General features: G+C 35.5%; 1 protein-coding gene across 1 annotated transcript; it reads right to left on the bottom strand.

The window, feature by feature from the left end:
* Window positions 1–87: 87 nt before the first annotated feature.
* ADAMDEC1 (ADAM like decysin 1) lies at window positions 88–21,203 on the bottom strand. Its single transcript, XM_068552942.1, has 14 exons — window positions 21,075–21,203; window positions 20,728–20,846; window positions 20,088–20,164; window positions 12,111–12,189; window positions 10,537–10,613; window positions 9,176–9,362; window positions 8,927–8,986; window positions 8,159–8,230; window positions 7,487–7,656; window positions 7,043–7,124; window positions 6,199–6,329; window positions 5,080–5,257; window positions 1,976–2,059; window positions 88–369 (listed from the first exon to the last, which is right to left on the bottom strand). Exons 1-13 carry the CDS (start codon window positions 21,160–21,162, stop codon window positions 1,979–1,981), a joined length of 1,401 nt encoding a protein of 466 aa, XP_068409043.1. The 5' UTR covers window positions 21,163–21,203; the 3' UTR covers window positions 88–369; window positions 1,976–1,978.
* Window positions 21,204–26,734: the final 5,531 nt, after the last annotated feature.

Below are 26,734 nucleotides of genomic sequence, written 5' to 3'. Positions count from 1 at the left end.
CTATAGCGAAGCTAGAAAATATTCATTTTTGAAAATGACCACACAGAAAATCCTCAAAAAGTTGTGCTTTTATTCATTGACATTGTGGTTCATTACGCCAAGAGATGAATGAAGCATTCCTTGGTGGCTAAATTCCAGTGTGAGCAATGCAGACTTCTCCAAATTAATATTAAGTGTGATGGTGAGAGGATTACACATGACAAAATTAAAAATGCTTAATTAGTCTTGACATGATATAGAAAAATACCACATTTCTAAGAGCAAGGTAAGCAGAACACTGAAGAGCAAGAAATGACGCGGGAACTCTGCTTTCCTTTCTTCCACCGAAGACTTCACTCTTCAAATGGCCTTATATTTTCATGGACTATACTAAAATAAAAGTGGGGTTAAAACACAAGACACTTGTCATTTTACAATTCTGAATTGAGCCTGCATAATTCAGCGGAACATTTTGAGGTGTTTTAGTCAAAGGCTAATTTCTTTTGTTCTCCAAAGAGCAGAGCTAAACAACAGCTTCAGGGTCCTTAAAAATACATTAAAGATCAGGCTTGGAAAACATGCAGCTTCTCTAAATACATTTATTGACCTGTTGGCTGGAGTGGTAAAAATATAGGAAGCATAATGACAAGTGAAAAGCAAAATATATCTCAGGACAACAGTGAGAATATGCAAGATTCTTGGCATGTTTAGATTTCTTGATTCTTGTCCTGGCAAGTAGCATCTCAATGAAGTGGATTTTTGGATTCATTCTCTGATCAAAAGAAAAAAGCTTGGAAGCCATGGTTATTATAAATTATAAAATATTATGTAATGATAATAAATATTTATAGAATTTTAAAAATGCTAACAACCCTACTGAAAGACAATATCATTAGCTTCATTCTACAGGTGAGAAAACTAATTAAAGAACTTGGCTTGAAGTCCCTAGTTTTGGGAAGAACTAAGAAAAGAATTGAAGTTTCCTGGGTCCAAGTCCAATTTTCTTTCCATGATACTAAACTGCCAATCTTGCCCGGTAATGGGGCATGCCCACCTATCATTCCAAGCCCCTAAAGAGTTGAATGGATATCTTTTGTGATGCTATGCTTCTGGTCTCTGTGACAGAGGAAGAAAATGGGCCTAATGTCTAGCATTCCCTGCAGAGTGGATCACACCAGGGGTTCAGCTGAGTGCAATGATGCTTGGTGAGAGAATGAATGATACTCCTCATCTTATGACCTTTCTGAGCCTTTCCTTGAGGAAGTTATAGTCAATGGTCTTTGAGTCAATTATTCCCTTTATAATCTCTCTGCAGGTTCCGTCCCAGAAAAGATTCAGGAAATTCAGGAAAGGGTGGGGATTTGTAAGAATAGCTCCTTTAATATAATTTATCCTGAACCTTTCCCCTATTTATAACTTTTTGTTGTTGTTACCATTTTTAGATTTGGAGACTGTTTTTCACTGGAAGGAATGTATTCAGAACAATTAGGTTTCCTAGTCTAACTCATGTAAGAGTGTGTGAAACACAAAAATAATAAGTGAATTATGAATTATTGAGGCATTTTGAAAGGAATAAAATTGCTAAATCTTGTAGTGTGTTCTTAAATGTTATTTTCTGACTATGCTGCAAGTTTCAATGACCAGCATTTAAGAACAAAATTTGCTCTTTAATTGAGACCTTTTTAAATAAAATTTTCTGTCTGTCATACTACGTTGTATTAAACTTATAACTATCTAATAGAAATTTATACAAATTTTAGCACAGATTTCAGCAGTCCTGATCTAGTAGCCACTTTTCTCATTACTATATTAGTATACACACAACTCTGAGCTATTTACGTTCATATTGATGGCTTTTTTCATTTCTGAAACTGTCATTTAAAAAATGTAAAATAAATTGTGTTTTAGTGTATTGTAGAACTCAGTGTCACATCTTTTTTAAGTCACATAGAAGTATGAACATATTTGGAAACAAAGAAAGAAAAAAAAGTCTTACGTGTTATGGTTTACTGTTTTTTCCACAGTCAGCTTCAGGTTTTAACATACAGGTCATGGCCTCACAGCAAGGATTGGCACATTCCTTTAAAGCACACAAACAATGGGAAAGTAGGTTCAAGTATTTTTTTTTCCTGTAGACTAGGTGCACAGAATTCTGGTACAAGATGACAGTGAAATTTCACTTTTTAAACTAAATTACTCTGCTATACAAATTCCAATGGAAATGACCAAAGAAATTTAATAATAGAAAAAATGCTGAGTAATGAAAACTACCTCCTAAAAGGACAAAAATAGAATTATCCAAGAATTATCCCAAATAAATTTGCCCACATGATATTACATGTAAGTTAATTTAAAAGTTCAAAGGACAATATTTCTATACTATTCAAACAGCTTGAAGATAGAGAAAAAAATTTTCTTAATTCTCAATTCATTTTACCAAGCCTGCATAATTTCAATAATGAGATTTGGTAATGAATATACACATACATACTATTCTCATTTATGAATATAAATGCAAAAACTTGAATAAAATATTAGTAAAACACTAGCTTATTAATATAACAACTCTCTACTACAAACTATGCAGGTTTTTTTGTCACCAAAAATGCAAGAGTGACTCAACTGTACAGAATAAAGTAATATAATCCATCATATTAAAAGGCTGAGGGGAGAAAACAACTAATATTATTGTGATAGATGGCAAAAATTAGTACAAATTAGGTAGCCATTATTTATTTAAGCATATATTAGTAAACTATGAACAGAGTTATGCATCATTATGATAAAATCTATCTGATGAATAGCAAAAATATATTCAATAATGTAAACTATAAGACAAGAATTATTTATAAGCTATGTAAAGCAACTATACTCCAATAAAAATTAATTTTAAAAACTTACTCATAGGCTATATTTTAATGTAAATTCTGACAAATGCTATGAGTGAAAAAATACATGAAAGTATAATAATTGGAACATAAAATCACACTTTCATTATTCATATGTGATACAATTCTTGACCTAGGGAAAAAAGAGGATCAACTCTAAAAACTTTGAATGAGTCACTAAGATAGCTGTTTAAGATAACAATAAAATAACGTCAAGAATACTAATAAATTAGAACCTAAATAAAAAAGAAAACATTACACATATTAATAGCAAAAAGAAAAAATTGAAAATACTTCAAAATAAACTTTCAAAATGTGCAAGAACTGCATGAAGAACATTTTATATAACTTCCCTGAAAAACTTCAAAGGCAACTTGTCTTTTAAAACAATACTTAACATTGTGAAAATGCCAGTGGCCTTCAGAGTGAATTATGAATTTAACACATTTCAACCAGAATCTCAATTGTATTTGTGGGCAAGTTGACAAAAAAAAAATACCGGGAGTTTTATGGAAGAATGAACACTGAATAATTGCTATGTAAACACTGCAAAAAAAAAAAAAGCCAGTGAAGAAATTTTCTATTAAAGATATTAAAGTGTGTTACATAGTTACAGTCATTAAAATAGCATTCCGGTTGTGTGATAATATCTAGACAGATAGAATGATTATTTTTTAAATCTAGAAAAATACCTAAATACATACAGAAAAATAATAAAGTAGCATATAAGATCATGGAAAACTGGATTTTTCACTAAAGGATACTATATAAAGTATATATACACTACTTTTTAGATAAGAAAACAGTTGTTTAAAAATTCAGTTGTTCGTAAGCTCGAACTCTGTCTGAGTTTATTCAACTACAGAAGAAGAAAATCAACAAGATATGGAAACAGTATAGCAGTTGGATGATATACTTAAAGACTATTAGATATTATACATCATATATATAGTAGTAGTTTCTCTCTCTCCTCTCCTCCTCCCTTCCCTCCCTCTTTTTTTGTATGTGTGTCTGTATGTACTGAATACATGTAATTTACCTGCTGAAATTAGAAATACCAAGGATTGTGAACAACTTCAATGATCCTCCACCCAAGAAACCACATGGGAATGTAAGGAAGTAAGAATAAGTCTAACCTATTGTAAAGTATCACATCATTTGTAAATTTCATATCTCATTATAATTAAGAGAATATTTGCAATATTCTTTGCAAATGATTAAGTTGCACCATGTAAACTTTTAATATAATTCAATAGCTTAAAATTTCTGAATAAATAAACTCAGGCATAGGGAAATTACATGCCTTCCCCATTGTCATAGAGCCTCTTAAAGTAATGGATAAGTCTTGGGTTGCAACAGGCTTCACCAGTTACTAGCTTTGTATCCTTGGATCTAGTTACTTAAATTTTCTGAGTCTCACTTCTTTTCTAAATTGGGAAAATAACAAACCTATTTTGTAGATTTGTTGTGAGTAATAAGGAGATTGTGATTATAAAAGCATTTTGCGATTGACACATAAAAATTCTCTTCAAATAGTAACTCATTTTCTTAGTCTTCAAAGTAAAAGAAGATTGCTAAGAAAATAGAATGCTTTCTTTTAGAAGCCTAGTCTGGGATTGCTAGTGAACATTCTATCAGAGACATTCTTTAGAGTACACTGATGCCTTGAAGGGGTCAGATTTTTATGAAGATTAGCAGAAGTATAGTAATTATCTTAGACGTTCTATGTTAACCCATTTCCTACAGTTTTGTGTGATTTTTCTTTTTTCTCCTTCTGTTTTAATTTCTCCTCGTTTACACACTGGTTTGATGAGAGAAGGCCAGCTTTTCCTATGGAGAGAACTTACTTCTAGACTTTTAATTGTTATTGCTCAACAAATGATCAGCTGTGACTTTATGTGATTTAGGAATTTCTGACTAATATATCTAGGAAAGATCATAAGTGACACGCTATAGTTAATGATTTACTTCTTTACACTGAACTTCATAAAATCATGTCATAAGTGTATCCTGGCTTTGAAGTGCTTTTCAAAAGATTACTAAAAGCAGTACTGAAAACAAGCACAAGCCTACTTTTTACTAAGATGCCAAGTTTGTCTTTAAAAAGAATTTCCAAAAGAACATTTTAAAGGAAAAAAAAAAAGAAAACAGTATAATTCTTATGCAACAATAACTCTTTAGTAAATGTTTTAAACCGTGGATATTTTCATACCTCAGGAGAGCCACAATCACAGACTTCTCCTACTTCCAGAAGTTGGTTCCCACACACTGGTTTTATCATCATATTTTTAGGAACCAATGTTTGCAGCAAGCATCTTGGTTTTTGAGATAAAATATATTTTTTAAAATGTGAGCGACTGACTGTACTGAAATCCTTTGGGAATTTTGAACTGTAACCAGAAGAAAAATGAGAAATACCATGACACACAGTGATAAGTCAACACGAGAATCTGACTTGTCTAACTATATTACGTAGGTCAATGAAAATTCCAAATTTAGTATAAATGGACCATGTTATATGTGGAGCGTGATAGAGCATGCATACTATGCTGGTTGGAAAATTCTTTTCCTAGACACCCAGTTGTAGAGTTGGAAGAATTCAAATTCCCGTGTGGATTCACTTCTGTCCTAAAGGACAGCAGTGATGAGCCTCGCCATTTGTTTTCATTCACTCATCTCGCCAAGGGCTAAGAGGTAAGCGATAATAACAATGAATAGTGAAAGGAAATAATTGCAGAATTAGAGGTTCTATGGACATATTTATCTTTCTATTTATGAACACTTCAAAAGCAAGGTATGTTTATTCATTTTTCTATCCCAAGTCCTTGCAAAGTGCCTGGAATTAAAAGGCAACTATTAATAACATAAAAATGAATTGATTGGTGATGGGGATTTATAAGGATGTCATCATCTTAATTAGATAAATATTTTTAGAAAATATATTATTTTAAGTTAAAATAACATGGTCACTATACTTATAAACTCTATCTTGGCATATTTGGAGATCTTTAATAATGAACTCTGCTAGCTGGTAAATCCTATACATCAAGAAGCTGGAGGGTGGGGATTTCCCTGGCAGTCCAGTGGTTAAGGCTCTGTGCTTCCAATGCAGGGGGCACGGGTTTGATCCCTGGTTGGGGAACTAAGATCCCACATGCTGTGTGGTGCAGCCAAAAAAAAAAAAAGAAAAGAAAAGAAAAAAGAAGCTGGAGGGTGAATTAGCAGGAAGCAAAGCCCTATGTAAAAAAAATGTCCATCCAACTATATAGGCTGCATCTGAATTCTTTAAGATTTAAGAAATATCTTTTTCTCTAGGGTGACAAGGGCTCACCTCAGATATTCATTCATCACACAACTCCCAGAGGGACAGTTGGTGTTATATGGAACATCAGGCATACCGAGGACATGACCCAACTCATGTGCCATCACTCCTACAAGAGAGACACTATTCTTTCTCTTACCCTGGAAAACAAATAGAAATATCTATTACTTCTGATTTTATTCAGTTATTTGTTAATTTTTGGCAATGTTCAGTGTTACAAAAAAATAGTTTGACGGGTGAAAATTATTGAATCATTGAGCTTCTTCCCCTGTCATTGGTTATTGTAAATTGTTGCATAAACATTTGAAATGATTGCCTCCTGGGAATCTAACCATTGAGCCAGTGTTCAATCAATATTTGCTGAATTAATGATGAATTCTTGGTAAACCATGGTTAAATTAAGGTAATTCCATTCTTCATAAGAAGTACTAAAATACACCATAGTATGTACTCAAAACCTCCAAAAACTATTGCCGTGATGCCTATGACGTTGGTAGTGTTTGGCCATATGACACCAGCATGCACTTTGTCTGACCTTCCTGGCCATGGATACTAAGGATGATTAATGTGAAGTTGCCTCGGGCCCCAGAGGGTACCTGGATTCCCTTTATGTCCCAATCTTCCTGTTCTTATTCCCTAACACAAACTAAAGAGTGAAACCTCTGAGATGGTCAATGTAAAGAGATATTCTGTTTCATAATCCAAGGAATCTTCAGTGTAGTGATCTAGCAGGAGGTTCATTTCTACTTTTATTTACTGACTCAGCAAATGTACATTGTGCTAACTCTGAATAAGACATTGTGCTTGTCTTCCTGGAGGTTATAGAACCTCATGGAGCTATATTTTTACAAACCTCAATAACGGCAACAGATGATGGGGAGCACAAGGAATTCGAGGCTGCCAGTCCTGTAATTCGATTTCTGAAGCCAACTCCACTGTGTGAAAGTTACAGGTACATTGTCACAATTTGAATCTTTGGAACCATCAGCTTTTTTCAACTATGTTTGAGATTTCCCTAGCTCCCCTACCCTTTTCATATTCATGAGGCCCCAGAAAAGCTTCTGCTGTTCTATAGCACTATAATGACCACAGATGGCTATCCCACATCCAAGAGTCGATTTTAGTGATCTGACATGGGTCTCCAATAATCTCACAGGTGAACTGCTATTAGTAGAACTTTAGGCTCTCTGACATCTGATCAGGGAGGTAGAATTGAACAGGAATCTCTGCCAAGAAACCTTTGGGATAACTATCTTCTCTGCCAAAATAGGCCTGGCCCTGTCCAGCGTGTGCTCACCTGAGTAGCTGAGCGTGGTCATGGATCTTCATCTTCCCCAGGTTAGAACGATGCCAATTCAGAAAGTTGTTAAAGGTGACACCTGTGTTGGGTACCACCTTTATCTTATCACCATCAGACCAGATTTCCATACCTATCAAGACCACTTGAATGTCTATGGTATTATAAATCTGTGGAAAGAACATTTTTCTTCATGAAAATGTTTGAGATTTCTTTTTTTAAAAATTTTGATTGAAGTATAGTTGATTTACAATGTGTTAATTTCTGCTGTACAGCAAACTGACTCAGATATATATATATATATATATATATATATATATATATATATATATATATATATTCTTTTTCATATTCTTTTCCATTATGGTTTATCCCAGGATATTGAATATAGTGTCCTGTGCTATATAGTAGAAGAGATTTCTTTAGTATTTTAGATATTTTACTGACCACAAGTGATGGATAAATGTATCCGAATTTTGAAAATAGAAAACCTAGAAGTTGCCTTTGCTACAGTATATGTGATTTTACCTTGATGTTGATCATTATCTGCTAAATTTCCCAAAACTGCTGGCCATAAGCCATTGTGACTCTCCCAGCTCCTTATTTGGTGAACACATAGGGAAGCCCTAAGCCCCTGTGTGGAAATACATGTTTAGAGAACAAATATCTTACCACATTGAGTAGGTTTATCACATCAAACACAAAGCTTCTTATCAAAGTTATATTCCTATTATACATGTTATACTGTAAAACACAAAATGCAAAGAGTAATTAAAACCACAAATTAAAGTGAGAAAGCTGATGGGGTACAGGATTTTACATTCTAAGAAAAATTACACATTTCAATGTAAATAAATGTCTATTCATTCCACGTCTATCTTACATAAGAATCTGTTTCAACAAATTCTAATTCAAATGTAAGAAGTTTTTGGCAGGAGAACAATTTGGCATTCATATAAAATTTCAATTCAAATTAAGTTGAATAAATCAAATTAATTTCAATGTTTTTAAACCAATTTAATATTATTAAAATTTGGTTATAAAGCAGTATTTGAGAGTTAGAAGCACAGATTCTAGTATTTTTGACCATATGAATATAATTTGTAAAGTATATATGGTTTTATGTCTATATTTACGTATTATAGTGAGAACTTTAAAAAGATATTAATAACCCATTCTTTTATGTTTCTAGTTATTGTGGTTGTTTTACTGTTGCTATCTGGCATTAAGTATATTTCCAATATCTGAATATTTTGGCAGAAGATTTTAAAGGGGGGGATGAATGAAAACTATTTCTGACAAAGCAGATAGAACAGACAAGACAATCTGGTGGACAGGCTTTGTATTTTCAGCTAGAATAGTTTATTGCTTGTGTCCGCTTGATAAGAAAACTTAAAAATTGACTTAACTAGCCAAGAAGTACTTATATTTCATACTCACAAAGGCATTATCCAGCACCAAAAAGAGATCGATGTATTTCTCAGCCTGAAGAAAGTCTTTCTTTACAAAGAGTGAAAGAACATTGTTAATAATGTCTTCAACCTAAGAGATTAAAAAGCTTACAAAGAGATTTAAATAAGTAAATAAGGGTTGGGCTTTACTCATACGAGTCATTGCTGGGTGCACCAGTATCTCATATATCATTACTGAGATAGTTGAAATGAATGTTGGTCGGAAAGCTGCACTCACCTCTGGCCTTTTGAGTGACCTTGAGGTTCGAATAAGGCCCTGTTTCCTGCCAACATTTCTTACACCACAGGTGTGATTAGCTGGGTCTAGCTCCTCCTGGTTGTATATGAGGACAGCATGTTCTTCTTGGTCTGTGATTTTCAGAGGCTTTATCATGTGTCTCTGATTGTGATGTGTGAAGTATCCCCTGTGAGATACAGAGGCTCATATTTCAAGATTGTCTGCCAGAGTCACATCCACTGACCAGAGTGGAGGGATACCTCTCCCTCAATCCCAAGCTCACACACAAGAGTTTTCATTCGTAGGCCTTGCAGCTAACTTTTGCTAACTTAAGTTATACTCAGTATTTGTCAATACTAAAATAGAGCCTATTTTAATTACCCAGAGAATTCTGAACAAGAAGTACTAAGATGAAGCTATCCCAAAGAATTTGGAATTTACACCATAGTTTATTTTCACATTTAGCAAATATTTCTTGGCAGGTCCCAGACATATAATGGAAAATGCAGTAAAGGCATGTTTAGATACTAAGAACCCCAGAAGAGAGAAAGAATGATGAGCAGATCAGCCAGAGGAACAGTTTGTAATTAGTATTAACTTAAAGATTTTCTCTTTAGAAGGAAAATTAGTTCAGAAATACAAAGTAAATCCATATGATGGAATATTAGAAAGCCAACACAGCTGTTAAAAATTACATCTATGAGGGTATTTTATGATCTGGGAAAAGGCTTATGATGTCATGTGGTATGTCCCAGGTTGGCAGAAGAATCATGTATATTTTATTTCATATTTCAATCATGTAAAAGATATATTTGTCTATGTGCATAAAAGGCAGCAACCATGACAAAATATTAATAATAGCGATACACAGAGGTAAAATTTTATGGTGGATAATTTTGTATTTGTGCTTTCTCACACTTTACAAATTTTCCCTAATTGGCAAGAATTACTTTAGTAAACAGAAATACCGCACAGACACACACACACCCATACACACAAACTTCTAAAAATTATGTTCAACCATGACAATTGCAGGGTAGAATCTTTAAGAAAATGAAACAGGTAGTTTTGGGGAGTGAGTGGTAGAGTGGGTGATAAACATGAAAATGGATCCAGATATCATCATGCTCCAGAATGTAGTACTTGTTTAAAAATTGCTAACTTTAACTTTTACTAGAACCACAGATAATGAAATGAGTGCAAGGATGATACATTATTCTTCACTTTAACCACATATATTCAACATTTTATTATTGGAGACAATTTTACCAAGATAGCAAGAAGATATGGTGTTCAGAAAGACTCAATTTTGTGTAACAAAATGGTGCTTGATGTTTAACATTTTTGCAAGTGACACTCACCTCAACCCATCACAAGTACAAATACTGGCAACAGAATCCTTTTCATTTAGGACGTGTCCTTTATAGTAGCAGTGTTCCTAAGGTTGGAAAAAAATGTGTTTGTTTTTTTTTTTTAACTACAAAAATAAACATATCACAGTTGTGTTGAAAGCTCTTATCTTGAATATGTAGGAAAGTTCTTCAAGTAGTGGCTGTGGCCAGACCAGTTCCCAGAGACAAAAACATTGAGAACCTCAGTGGTTTCATGAACTACTCCACCACTGACCCTGGAAACTCTCCATATTTGGTGGCTGAGCTGTCTTTCTGATACTAATTCACACTAAAGAAAAGTCCGGGGAATTTGAATCTAAATAGACTCATGGCAAGAGTGGATGCTGCATTTGAGAAGTAGCCAGGTCCCCCATGGGATCTACAGCACTCCCCAAGAGCTCTCAGGTTTGAGTGCCAACTTTTGAGAATTTAGTTCCCTTGTGCAAGCTCCACTGTGCATCACATATCAATAAAATGAGGTATTCATTTTTCCAGATTCTAGAGTCCTCAAGGGGCCACACCACCACTCCTGAGCTCCTCAGACTAACGGGTCCAACTCATTATTTTAACTAGTGTGTTAGTGGCAACCCTTTACCAGCATCCAAAGCCCAGAGAATTTATCTACAACTAGAGATTCACACATGGTTGGCGCTTTGTAGAAGCAAAGTAGTGGCTCACTTACGTAGAATGGTCCAAGAAAGCTAATGAATAAACTCTTGCTCAAAATAAACTGACTTGCCTCAGGGTCTGAAAATCCATCTGTGTCTTTCTTTCCTTTGTAAGAAACCTTGTCATCATAAACATTTTCTTATAGATGACTTGGAAAAGGTACCACATTAAGATATCACTGGCCATTCACACTTGAGCATGAATTAATTTATCAGATACTTTCCCCAGAGGTCAATGTTAGCAACAATCCAGACGTCCATGAAATGAGAGTCTTGATTTGAGAAAGGAATGGACAGTCATTCAGTGGCATAAGTCTTGTCTGTTTTTTTATAGAAACATAGATGTTTGGGGCACCGTGGAGGGTGGCTCTGAGAAACTCGCTTAGCTTGGTAATACTCTATGAATGAGTCTTTTTATATTCTCTTCCTGTTTTTCCTTGGCCTTGATTCTCTATGTCTGATATCTGTACCTTGGCATTATTCATATGATGGTGGTTTAACCAGATAAAAAATTATATTAATTAAATAATTGATACACCTTTGCTGATCTCAGGATAAATGCATATATCATTAGAAAACAGTAAACAGTGACATGACCTTTCAAGTACCTAGGGGAGAATATTTCTAACCTATTGATAAGATGGTTTAGGGGAAAGCAGACTTTTGGTTGCTTCTAAAAATGCAACACTTGGAAGCCTCCTACTACTTCTACCTTTTAAAAAAGATACACATTTTTTCATCTGTTATCTCATTGGTCTTAGATGAGCACCCTGTTTTCAAGTCCTTTAATTTTTTTTAAGTTGTCCTTGAACCTATGAATCTTATGATGTAAGCAGCAGATCCAAGTAAGAGTCCCAGAAAGCATTTGGAACCTACCATGTTCTGAGGGCTTGTTGTGATTTTCTCTCCTCTGGGTGAGTAATATGTTTCAGTGTAGTCTGGCCCCAGGAGATGCCTGTAGAGAGCAGAAAGTTGCATGATACTCTCATGGTGGTAATAAAGGCTAATATTCCTGTATGATCATCAGTACTAAAGGAATGATAATGTCTACAGTGAGAAAGAGCTGGCATTCTGACCCACTGGTCCTTTTCCAACATCAGAAGTCTGCTCCTGAAGCAAATCAAAGCATTAGTTATACCTCTTAGATCTGAGGAAAGAAATACCCTGAAATACTTTACTGATAGAAAAATTACATAGGAATTTTTCTACCTTCAAATGGATTATTTTGGGATTCTTTGAACCAAGGATATAGCCTCCAAAGGATCTCTGTAGGGTGTTGGGTCATAAATACACATGAAAGACCATTGCATTCAGGGAGAAGTTTACTGACTATTATAGAACTTGGTGGAGCCCCATCCCCTGGGATCTATCTCAAACTTGTGTGCCCTGAATGAGCATTAGATATATGTTATTATAAAAGTAATGGAGGAGAGGACCTTCAAGATGGCAGAGGAGTAAGATGGGGAGATCACCTTCCTCCCCAAAAATACATCAAAAATACATCTACATGTGGAACAGCTCCTACAGAACACCTACTGAATGCTGGCAGAAGACCTCAGACTTCCCAAAAGGCAAGAAACTCCCCACGTACCTGGGTAGAGCAAAAGAAAAAAGAAAAAACTGAGACAAAAGAATAGGGACAGGACCTGCACTTCTGGGAGGGAGCTGTGAAGGAGGAAAAGTTTCCACACACTAGGAAGTCCCTTTGCGGGCGGAGATTGTGGGTGGCAGAGGTGGGAAGCTTCAGAACCACGGAGAACAGTGCAGGAACAAGGGTGCAGAGGGTAAAGTGGAGAGATTCCCGCACAGAGGACCGGCGCCAACCAGCATTCACCAGCCTGAGATGCTTCTCTGCTCACCCGCCGGGGTGGGTGGGGGCTGGGAGCTGAGGCTCCACCTTTGGAGGTCAGATCCCAGGGAGAGGACTGGGGTTGGCTGTGTGAACACAGCCAGAAGGGGGCTAGTGCGCCACAGCTAGCCGGGAGGGAGTCCGGGAAAAAGTCTGGAGCTGCCTAAGAGTCAAGAGACCACTGTTTCGGGGTGCACGTGGAGAGGAGATTCAGAACACCACCTAAATGACCTTCAGAGATGGGCAGAAGCCGCAGCTATCAGCGCAGACCCCAGAGATGGGCATGAGATGCTAAGGCTGCTGCTGCTGCCACCAAGAAGCCTGTGTGCAAGCACAGGTCACTATCCACACCTCCCCTCCTGGGAGCCTGTGCAGCCCGCCCCTGCCAGGGTCCTGTGATCCAGAGACAATTTCCCCAGGAGAACATATGGTGCACCTCAGGCTGGTACAACATCACACCGGCCTCTGCTGCTACAGGCTCGCCCTGCATTCCATACCTCTCCCTCCCCCTGGCCTAAGTGAGCCAGAGCCCCCTAATCAGCAGCTCTTTAACCCCCTCCTGTCTGGACGAAGAAGAGTTGCCAGAGGGTGACCTACATGCAGAGGCGGGACCAAATCCAAAGCTGAACCCCAGGAGCTGTGCGAACAAAGAAGAGAAAGGGAAATTTCTCTGTGCAGCCTCAGGGGCAGCGTATTAAATCTCTGCAATCAACTTGATGTACCCTGCATCTGTGGAATACCTGAATACACAACAGATCATTCCAAAATTGAGGTGGTGGTCTTTAGGAGCAACTGTATACTTGGGGTTTGCTGTATGCGACTGACTAGTTTCTGATTTTTATGTTTATCTTAGTATTATTTTTAGTGCTTCTTATCATTGCTGGATTTGTTTATTGGTTTGGTTGCTCTCGTCTTTTTTTTTTTAATTAAAATTTTTTTAAATTTAATATCTTTTTATTTTTTTTAATAACTTTATTTTATTTATTCTTTTCTTTCTTTCTTTCTTTTCTCCCTTTTATTCTTTTCTTTCTTTCTTTCTTTTCTCCCTTTTCTTCTGAGCTATGTGGCTGAGAGGGTCTTGGTGCTCCAGTTGGGTCTCAGACTTGAGTTGGGAGACACAAGTTCAAGACATTGGACCACCAGAGACATCCCGGCCCCTCATAATATTAATTGGTGAGAGCTCTCCCAAGATCTCTGTCTCAACACTAGGACCCAGCTCCACTCAACAACCAGCAAGCTCCAGCACTGGACACCCCATGCCAAACAACTGGCAAGACAGGAACACAACCCCACCCATTAGCAGAGAGGCTGCCTAAAATAATAATAAGTTCACAGACACCCCAAAAACACACCACTGGGTGCGGTCCTGCCCACCAGAAAGACAAGATCCAACCTTATACACCAGAGCACAGGCACCAATCCCCTCCACCAGGAGCCTACACAAGCCACTGAAACAATCTTAACCACTGGGGGCAGACACCAAAAACAACGGGAACTACAAACCTGTAGACTGTGAAGAGGAGACCCCAAACACAGTAAGTTAAGCAAAATGAGAAGACAGAGAAATACACAGCAGACGAAGGAGCAAAGTAAAAACCCACCACACCAAACAAATGAAGAGAAAATAGGCAGTCTACCTGGAAAAGAATTCAGAGTAATGATAGTAAAGATGATCCAAAATATTGGAATTAGAATGGAGAAATACAAGAAACGTTTAACAAGGACCTAGAAGAACTAAAGAGCAAACAATGATGAGCAACAGAATAAATGGAATTAAAAATTCTCTAGAAGGAATCAATAGCAGAATAACTAAGGCAGAAGAACGAATAAGTGAGCTGGAAGTAAAATAGTGGAAATAACTGCCACAGAGCTGAATAAAGAAAAAAGAATGAAAAGAATTGAGGACAGTCTCAGAGAGTTCTGGGACAACATTAAACACAACATTCAAATTATAGGGATCCCAGAAGAAAACGAGAAAAAGAAAGAGACTGAGAAAATATTTGAAGAGATTATAGTTGAAAACTTCCCTAATATGGGAAAGGAAATAGTTAATCAAGTCCAGGAAGTGCAGAGACCCATACAGGATAAATGCAAGGAGAAACACGCCAAGACACATATTAATCAAACTATCAAAAATTAAATACAAAGAAAAAATGTTAAAAGCAGCAAGGGAGAAGCAATAAATAACATAGATGGGAATCCCCATAAGGTTAACAGCTAATCTTTCAACAGAAACTCTGCAAGCCAGAAGGGAATGGCAGGAGATATTTGAAGTGATGAAAGGGAAAAGCCTATAACCAAGATTACTCTACCCAGAAAGGATCTCATTCAGATTCGATGGAGAAATTAAAATCTTTACAAGCAAGCAAAAGCTAAGAGAATTCAGCACCACCAAACCAGCTTTACAGCAAATGCTAAAGGAACTTCTCTAGGCAGGAAACACAAGAGAATGAAAACACCTACGAAAACAAACCCAAAACAATTAAGAATATGGTAAAAGTAATATACATATTGATAATTACCTTAAATGTAAATGGATTAAATGCTACAACCAAAAGACATCAACTGGCTGAACAGATACAAAAACAAGACCCGTATATATGCTGTCTACCAGAGACCCACTTCAGACCTAGGGACACATACAGACTGAAAGTGAGGGGATGGAAAAAGATATTCCATGTAAATGGAAATCAAAAGAAAGCTGGAGTAGCAATTCTCATATGAGACAAAATAGACTTTAAAATAAAGACTATTACAAGAGACAAAGAAGGACGCTACATAATAATCAAGGGATCAATCCAAGAAAGAAGACCTAACAGTTGTATATATTTTTGCACGCAACATAGGAGCAACTCAACATAAGGCAGATGCTAACAGCCATAAAAGAGGAAATAGTAACACAATCACAGTAGGGGAATTTAACACCCCACTTTCACCAATGGACAGATCATCCAAAATGAAAATAAATAAGGAAACACAAGCTTTAAATGACACAATAGACCGGATAGATTTAATTGATATTTATAGGACATTCCATCCAAAAACAACAGAATACACATTCTTCTCAAGTGCTCATGGAACATTCTCCAGGATAGATCATATCTTGGGTCACAAATCAAGCCTTGGTAAATTTAAGAAAATTGAAATCGTATCAAGTATGTTTTCCAACCACAATGCTATGAGACTAGATACCAATTACAGGGAAAAAAACTGTAAAAAGTACAAACACATGGAGGCTAAGCAATGCACTACTAAATATCCAACAGATCACTGAAGAAATCAAAGAGGAAATCAAAAAATACCTAGAAACAAATGACAGTAAAGAGACGACCACCCAAAACCTATGGGATTTGGCAGAAGCAGTTCTAAGAGGGAAATTTATAGCAATACAATCCTACTTCAAGAAACAAGAAAAATCTCAAACAACGTAACGTTACACCTAAAGCAATTAGAGAAAGAAGAACAAAAAACCCCAAAGTTAGCAGAAGGAAAGAAATCATAAAGATCAGATGAGAAATAAATGAAAAAGAAAGAAGGAAACAACAGCAAAGTTCAATAAAACTAAAAGCTGGTTCTTTGAGAAGATAAACAAAATAGATAAACCACTAGCCAGACTCATCAAGAAAAAAAGGGAGAAGACTCAAATCAACAGAATTAGAAATGAAAAAGGAGAAGTAACAACTGACCCTGCAGAAATACAAAGAATCATGAAGGATTATTATAAGCAACTCTATGCCAATAAAATGGACAACTTGGAAGAAATGGACAAATTCTTAGAAAAGCACAACCTTCCGAGACTGAACCAGGAAGAAATAGAAAAAATAAACACCAATCACAAGCATAGAAATTGAGACTGTGAATAAAATCTTCCAAAAACAAAAGCCAAGGACCAGATGGTTTCACAGGTGAATTCTATCAAACATTTAGAGAAGAGCTAACTCCCATCCTTCTCAAACTCTTCCAAAAAATTGCAGAGGAAGGAACACTCCCAAACTCATTCTACGAGGCCACCATCACCCTGATACCAGAACCAGACAAAGATGTCACAAAAAAAGAAAACTAGAGGCCAATATCACTGATGAACATAGATGCAAAAATCCTCAAGAAAATACTAGCAAACAGAATCCAACAGCACATTAAAAGGATCATACACCATGATCAAGTGGGGTTTATCCCAGGAATGCAAGGATTCTTCAATATACGCAAATCAATCAATGTGATCCACCACATTAAAAAATTGAAGGGTAAAAACCATTTGATATTCTCAATAGATGTAGAAACAGCTTTCAACAAAATTCAACACCTATTTATGAAAAGAACCCTCCAGAAAGTAGGCATATAGGGAACTTACCTCAACCTAGTAAAGGCCATATATGACAAACCCACAGCCAACATCGTTCTCAATGGTGAAAAACTGAAACCATTTCCACTAAGATCAGGAACAAGACAAGGTTGCCCACTCCCACTGCTATTATTCAACATAGTTTTGGAAGTTTTAGCCACAGCAATCAGAGAAGAAAAAGAAATAAAAGGAATCCAAATTGGAAAAGAAGAAGAAAAACTGTCACTCTTTGCAGATGACATGGTACTATACAACGAGAATCCTAAAGATGCCACCAGAAATCTACTAGAGCTAATCAATGAATTTGGTAAAGTTGCAGGATACAAAATTAATGCACAGAAATCTCTTGCATTCCTATACACTAATGATGAAAAATCTGAAAGAGAAATTAAGGAAACACTCCCATTTACCACTGCAACAAAAAGAATAAAATACCTAGGAATAAACCTACCTAAGGAGACAAAGGACCTGTATGCAGAAAAGTATAAGACACTGATGAAAGAAATTAAAGATGATAGCAGCAGATGGAGAGATATACCATGTTCTTGGATTGGAAGAATCAATATTGTGAAAATGACTCTACTACCCAAAGCAATCTACAGATTCAATGCAATCCCTATCAAATTACCAATGGCATTTTTCACAGAACTAGAACAAAAAATTTCACAATTAGTGTGGAAACACAAAAGTCCCTGAGTAGCCAAAGCAATCTTGAGAAACAAAAACGGAGCTGGAGGAATCAGGCTCCCTATCTTCAGACTATACTACAAATCTACAATAATCAAGGCAGCATGGGACTGGCACAAAAACAGAAATATAGATCAATGGAACAGGATAGAAAGCCCAGAGATAAACCCATGCATATATGGTCACCTTATCTTTGGTAAAGGAGGCAAGAATATACAATGGAGAAAAGACAGCCTGTTCAATAAGTGGTGCTGGGTAAACTGGACAGCTACATGTAAAATAATGAAATTAGAACACTCCCTAACACCATACACAAAAATAAACTCAAAATGGATTCGAGACCTAAATGTAAGACCGGACACTATAAAACTCTTAGAGGAAAACATAGGAAGAACACTCTGACATAGATCACAGCAAGATCCTTTTTGACCCACCTCCTAGAGAAATGGAAATAAAAACAAAAATAAATAAATGGGACCTAATGAAACTTAAAGGCTTTTGCACACCAAAGGAAACCATAAACAAGACGAAAAGACAACCCTCAGAATGGGAGAAAATATTTACAAACGAAGCAACTGACAAAGCGTTAATCTCCAAAATATACAAGCAGCTCATGCAGCTCAATATCAAAAAAACAAACAACCCAATCCAAAAATGGGCAGAAGACCTAAATAGACATTTCTCCAATGAAGATATACAGATTGCCAACAACACATGAAAGGACGCTCAACATCACTAATCATTAGAGGAATGCAAATCAAAACTACAATGAGGTATCACCTCACACCAGCCAGAATGGCTATCATCAAAAAATCTACAAACAATAAATGCTGGAGAGGGTGTGGAGAAAAGGGAACCCTCTTGCACTGTTGGTGGGAATGTAAATTGGTACAGCCACTATGGAGAACAGTGTGGAGGTTCCTTAAAAAACTAAAAATAGTACTACCATACGACCCCGCAATCCCACTACTGGGCATATACCCTAGAAAACCATAATTCAGAAAGTATCATGTACCCCAGTATTCATTGCAGCACTATTTACAATAGCCAGGACACGGAAGCAACCTAAGTGTCCATCGACAGATGAATGGATAAAGAAGATGTGGCACATATATACAATGGAATATTACTCAGCCATAAGAAGAAATGAAATTGAGTTATTTGTAGTGAGGTGGATGGACCTAGAGACCGTCATACAGAGTGAAGTAAGTCAGAAAGAGAAAAACAGATACCGTATGCTAACACATGTATATGGAATCTAAAAAAAAAATAAATAAATAATAGTTCTGAGGATCCTAGGGGCAGGACAGGAACAAAGACGCAGACGTAGAGAATGGACTTGAGGACACGGGGAGGGGGAAGGGTAAGCTGGGACGAAGTGAGAGAGTGGCATGGACATATATACTCTACCAAATGTAAAATAGATAGCTAGTGGGAAGCAGCTGCATAGCACAGGGAGATCAGCTCGGTGCTTTGTGACCACCTAGAGGGGTGGGATAGGGAGGGTGGGAGGGAGACACAAGAGGGAAGAGATATGGGGATATATGTATATGTATAGCTGATTCACTTTGTTATAAAGCAGGAACTAACACACCATTGTAAAGCAGTTATACTCCAATAAAGATGTTTAAAAAAATAAAAATGCTTTACAGAACAACAACAGCAACAAAAAGTAATGGAAAGTCACATCAAAGGTTTCAGTTTATCTGGGTGGAAAATATTTTCAGTAAATTCCAAAAGCAGCAGGGAAGAAAAGTCATTCGTGCAGCTTTGTTTGTTTTGCTCTTTGCATACAATTTCCTAGGGAAACATCAAACTTCTTAGATAATATTAACACCAATTATTAGAATCTAATGCTCAATATGCTTCATGTCTTCTATGTCAAATTACAGTATACAGAGTCTCAAGAAGATTTATTTTTCCACATTCTCTTAGGTATAATCCAGTGGTTAGACTTGCAGGAAATACAACTTACTTGGCTTTTTGTAGGCGAAGAATGACTTCTTCTCCATTTAATATCATCTGATACTGAAGTTCAGGTTCATATCTTTCCTAAAAATATTTAATAATATAATGATAATTTATATTTATGAGTCTATCTAAAATAATTATAATATAATGATATAGGTAGCTGTATAGAATAATAATTACAAATGTAATAGTCAGAAAGTTAATATCTATAATACATTTTTAAAATCTTGTTAATTAATGAGATAATATGATTTCTCTATTATAGACAAAAGGCAATTCAGTGGGGCCAGGGGGTGAGGGTAGGGAGGAGACATGGGTTTGGTGGGCTTGGCAAGGAACGTCTCCTCCTAGATATACTGCCGTTCTGTCCTCCTTTTTTTTTTGTTCCCCCCACAGACTTGGAGAAACACCCAAACTTTTATTTTTTCTGAGCCAGTGTGGGAGTTAACTCCCTTCCTGCTGCTTAATTGTAAAAGCACTTAGAGAAATCCTATGCCCTCTCCTGGGCAAAGGGGAGCATTTGTGTAAATGGGCTTCAAGACTAAACTACTAGATGTTGACTGTGACATGACTTCTACTAGTAAAAAGGTCCTTTACTGTCTCTTTAGATGACAGCAAAATCCCACGGTCATCCCATTGCTTACCTCTTTGCCATGCTTCTCAGTCTGGTTGTTCTGTATCTCTCTTTTGTGTAAAATGTGTAGTTTTTTAGGACGAACTACTTCATAGGGCTGTAGTTCAGGAGTCGGCTTTATGGCTATTGCTAGAGAAAGAGAGGTAATACTGACAAAATTAAGGTTTTTGTTGGTTGGTTTCTTGAAACTGAGTGGAAGACAATTTCCACTGAGAAGGGAAATATTGAGAAGAACAAGTTACTCCTCCAGTTCAGCTTTGATAACAAAAACTTTTTCTTTAGTTTTCTCTCCCTATTCTGGAAAGATGTGACAATGATGAAACAATTCTTTGGAACTGTCAGTATATTAGTACTTACCTTGAGCTTGAACGATGAGCCAGAGGGTGGAAAGCAGGACCAAAGACATGCTGGCTACGGTAGGTAGCTGAGACGTCCCACACAACATGAAGATTTTGTCCCCCCCAGCTGTCCAGTTTTATCTTCCCCTACTTCTCTTTACAAATTGAAAAAAATAATAAAGTTAAAAACCTCAGACCTTCTTTGGGAGATTGAGGGATGTTTCCTAATGACACTGGGAAGTTGCTAAGAGATTGCAGTGTCAAGATCGTGAGAATGTTCTTCATTTATGAGAAGTGTTTATGTCTGTGGTTACAGCTTAAGGAGTCACATCTGGACAGCTGCTTGGCCCTGGTGCTCCTATAGTAGTGGGAAAGTACCAACTGAGACTGAGATGTGTGTGCATATATTTGCATATTCATTAAATTCAACCATTGCTCATGCTGTTCGGTAATGTTATAGAAATTGATCCATACATTTAGAAAATATTTCAGTAGCCTGTACATATTTTGAAAAATTGGCACAGAGAAAACAATCTGTAAAACAAGCACCAAAGTTTTATAAGCTAGGATATTATAATTTCTCTGACCCTCACTTTCCTTATCTGTGAAAAGGGGATGATGATAACGATACCTACCCTAAGTTTCTTATAAAGTTCATACAAGGTAACACACACACATGCATGCACACACACACGCAAAACTATAAGGAAATGTGCAAATGTAAATTCTCTTGACAGTGTTAGCCTCAAATTATACTGCATATAAAGTATTTTTGAAACGCACTATGAGTTCTACTGAAGGAAAATAACTATTTTTCTGATTACACAAATAACACATTTTCATGGCCATAGGCATCAAAACGGTATATTGAGGCAAAGAAGTTGGTCACCCAACAGCCCAACATCAAGAAGTGACTTCTGTTAACATTTTGACAACTTATTTTCATCTCTCTTCCATGCACTAGTAAAAGAAAGGAAAGGAAAAGAAAAGAAAAGAAAATTAAACTTTATAAACTATAGTTCTTACTGTAGAAAAGGTTTGGGGAACCTGTTATTTTTTGCATAGCATTATAACATAAACATTGTCATCCTATTGTATATTAATGTGTTATTTTAATGACTTAAGAATATTGCCTTGCGTGTAATGTTTTATATGTCGCTATATGTGTATATTTCTATGATTGAATTTCTGATTAGTTCTTTTCGATAAATTACTAGAAATGCTATTATTTAGTTAAAAAGGTAGAACAATTTGAGATTCTTGGTATTCATTGACCTGGTAATTCTCAGAGAATTAGCTCCAAATTACACTCCCATTTGCAGAGTTTTCCCAGTCTAAAAATCTATGCTCTTTAACTACTGAGCTTAGTTTTTACTGATACATTTGGGAGTTTGCTAGCATTGGATTGTAAGTTTTATAGTTACCTCTCCATGTTTATGCTTCTTTTTGTTCTTCTACATTCTGTTGAGTCATTTAAGCTTTCTCTATAACTTTATATATAATATATATTATATATATATATTATATATAATTATATATATAATATATATAATATATATATTATATATATTATTAATATATACATTATATTATATATATATATATATTTTTTTTTTTTTTTTTTTTTGCTGGTCCAGAAGATCAACAGTCTACATATATCCTATAGTAGTTACCATTAAAATTTCACAAAATATAATCTTAATTAACATCTACCATCAAATAATACAAGACCTTAGAATGGTGTAACTCTTATCAACATCCCACCCCTTGCCATCTTACATGTTGTTGTCAGGTATTTTAGTTCTACCATGATTTTCACCCCTAAGTTAGTCATTATCATTAGTTTGTGTTTTATACAGATAATACTATTTGAAATTACTCACACTCATACCACCTTCTTTGCTTACAGATCCTTTTAGCATTAGTATTTTATTTTTTTAAAGTCTTTATAAAACATATTCTCTGACAAATCATTTCTTAGAGTAAACACTACTTTTTTTAAAAATTTTTTTTCTGAGGGTATTTATTTCACCCTATTCTTCAATGGTGGTTTAGCTGGGAATACAGTTTTAGAATGACAATGTCTCAGCATTTGTGAGCTATTCTACTGGGTTTTTGTTTTTTTTTTTTTTTTGACAACTAGTGTTGCTGTTGAAAAGTCTGCTTTCAGACTATTAAACACCACATTAATTTTTGGTTACTTATACAGCTAGTATTTCAAGATAAGTTAAATATTTATTGAGATCATGTTAAATTTGAGTTTATATTAAATTAATACTACATTTCTGAGCATTTCAAGATGACCCTGATACTACCCTTAGTATTGTGATAGTCCCATAACAAAGTCTAATAAGATTAGAGATTAATTTACAAATAGGTCAGTTTATACAAATGGTAAACATTATGATTGAGGCTTGTGCACTACATTCAGGTAGATTTTAGAATACATCATTTGGTGGGCAGAGAGAGTCAGATAATATTAGCTGGAAAGGAAATAGGGGAATGAGTATTCTGTGAGAGAAAACTATGTGAGAAAAGCCATGGATATGTAGAAAATCATAATATGTGTGTAGAACTACAATATATTCTCCATGATTGAACATAACAGAAAAAGTAATAGGTATATGGCATAAAGCTTTTGAGATATGCAGGGAGCCAAGTTATGGAGAGACAAATGCTAAAGGGCTTAAAGAAAATGGTACCTATCTGAGAAATATTTAGCTCATAAAATTGTCACACTTGCTAATTGATTGGATGTAACAACTAAGGAAGATAGAAAAATCTGGAATGAGTTCTAAGGTGCAGCTTGAGCAACTGTATGAATCTTATAGATGACATCTTCCCATTTGGTCAGTTGATCAGACTGTTTAGTTATAACCATTAAAGGCTGGATATATATCTCCTGGTGTGTCTTTCAAGAGCACAGCACCTTGAAGATAATAGATGTTCAAAAATACTCATATTCAATGAAAGAAGTTTGTAAACTGAACTATCTTCCTGAGATACTAATGCTGTTTGTTAAATGGTTGCGTATCAGTCTATAAATTAAAACTGTGGAAATAATAGTGAAGAGATTATTTACTTGATGCATCTGGAGGGAATGAGGAATGACATATACATGTATCCTTATGAACACATTATCCAAGTATTTACTAACCATAGGACTTAATTTATTATCATAAAACTAAGAAATCATGACCAACGTCTTGACCATAGAGAATTTTGTTCCCATAAAACTTAACATTCTGAAATGTTTCATAATAAAGTATACTTGATGACTGGGAAAGATGTTTAAACAGTGTCTAACTAGAAATGAGAATAGAACAGCAACATGGATAAAAATTACAATAATCCCTTAAAATGTGAATATTTTACATACATTCTTTTATTTGGTAATCATAATAGATCTAAGTAGTCAGTTCAAAGATTATGATTCCAATTTTATAGATGACTCAAAGAGACCTCAAATCATCCAGAAGGTCTGTAATATATGTCTCCTAAGTCACTGACATAGGAGAAGAGTTGCTTGATACGAGAGCTAAAGTATTTCAAATATCTTATTACGGGAGAGATCCATGATGGCTTCAATTCCTTCAAGGAAGAAGCCTATTTTAAGAATATGAGAGGATAGGAATTAGTGGGTTGGGTGAGAGGTTTGAGATGAGAAGAGAGGGTTTAGAATAATTAAATGTATATATATATGTATAAAGGAATCACTTTGCTGTACAACAGAAATTAACACAACATTGTAAATCAACTATACTTTAATAAGAAAATAAATAAGTACTCAGAATAATTATTCAAAACAATGGAAGGGGAGCTGACTAAGGAAAGGTAAAAAGATTGTTTAGTTAGTATTACTGAAACAACTAAGGTTATAAATCACAGAAAGAGGTAGATGTACAAGAGTTTCATATTAGGCAATAGATTAGGTACCTAAGTTATCTGAAATGATAGTAAGGCTTGATACCACTAGAGTTAAAGTTTTGTCTTGCAGTAAGATCCAAGAACTATAATGTTAGTATGCTTCCGGGTCTTTAAATATTAAAAGTTCTAAAGTTATAGAAGACTTTATTGATACAGAGAAGTACCACGGTGCACTATTAAAGGGAATTCTAAGGGTAGTAACATGTAAATCTTAAATCTCAGTGGCTATACACAACATATAGTTCACTTAAAATCCAATCAGCAGCAAGGGGCTCTGTTCCACACAGTCATTCGGAGACACCGGATGATGGAGGCCCCACCATTTTCAACACGTAACTTTCAGTGTTACCATGGACATCAACATCCATCTGAAAGATGGAGGAAGAGAAAGGGTGGAGCATTTATGGAGCTAGGCTTGGAAATAACATCACATCTTTGGAACTCCATCGGCCAGAACTTACAGGGTCACATTTTAATTGTAAGGGAGGCTGGGACAGTAGTCCAGCTACATGATTCCAGAGGAAAGGGAAATGGGTTTGGTGAACAGCTACATCACACAGCTTTAATGTGTATTTGTTAGCTATCATCAAGTTGTTAGATATCAAAGATAAGTAAAAATAGAAGGTGATAGCTGAGCAACATGAGACTTAATGGAAGTAAAAGTGAAAATGCAATAGTTTTAAAGCCATCTTTGGTGAACTAGCAGTTTTCCCAATTAATGTGGGAAATAAGTGGAGTATGTTGGAAATATCCCTAAAATGCATGCAAGGTAACAAGGTCATTGAATGGAGAATGGGATTTCAGTTATGACAGATGGTAAAGAGATTGAAGATGAGGGGTAAGTATATTTTCAGGTGAATAAAGTAAAAGGAATGAGAGAGGGTTCAGTTGGGTTTGCTCATTCATTCAACAAATATTTAGAATTGCTTATGTTCCAGGCTTTGTATAAGGGTTTTGGGAGGTGAGATTCAATAGTATAATTGTGAGGAAAATTACACTGAACAGTAAGTGGAACGGTGCATGAGGGAAAAGAAAATACAGAATTGGGTAAGAGAAGAGTATTTTGGGTATCAACCAAAGAAAACTCCCAGCTATTGTGGACTAGGTTGTATCAGACCAGTCCTCCACTAGTAATATGTTCATGAGCTAGAGAAAAAAAATGTATAAAACCTATTAAAATGAGTTTGAGAATAGCTATATAATATGTCTTGGAATTAGGTAAATTGATCTTTTCACTTCTTCCTTTTCAATATTGTTTTAGCTATACTAATTTCTATGCCTTTCCCTATAAATTTTAGAGTTATCTTGTCTGTATATAGAAAAAATCCTCATGAGATTTGGATAGGAATTGTGTTGAACCCATGTATCAGTTTGCAAAGAATTGACATGTTACTATACTAAGTCTCCCTAACCATGAATATGGTAGGTCTCCCCATTTATTTAAATCTTCTTTGATATACTTCATCAGCATTTTTTATTGTTCAGCATATAAATCCTATATATGTTTGTTAGATTTACATGCATGTTTAATTTTTTAAAAAACTGCAAATGGGATTGTAGTTTTAGTTTAAGCTTCCTTGTTTTCATTAGTAATATAGAGAAATAAAACTTATTTTTATATGTTTATCTTGTATCCTGCAACCTTGTGGAACTTACTTATTCTAGGATTATTTTGTAGATTCCTTGAGATTTTCTATATAGACCATCATGTCATCTGCAAATAAAGTTTTATTTTATCTTTTCTGATCTGAT

This window comes from Eschrichtius robustus, chromosome 10 (genome assembly GCF_028021215.1).
Source record: "Eschrichtius robustus isolate mEscRob2 chromosome 10, mEscRob2.pri, whole genome shotgun sequence".
Classification (NCBI taxonomy): Eukaryota; Metazoa; Chordata; class Mammalia; order Artiodactyla; family Eschrichtiidae; genus Eschrichtius; species Eschrichtius robustus.
The sequence above is the reverse complement of the archived record's forward strand: the minus strand, read 5'-3'. Positions and strand labels throughout refer to the sequence as shown.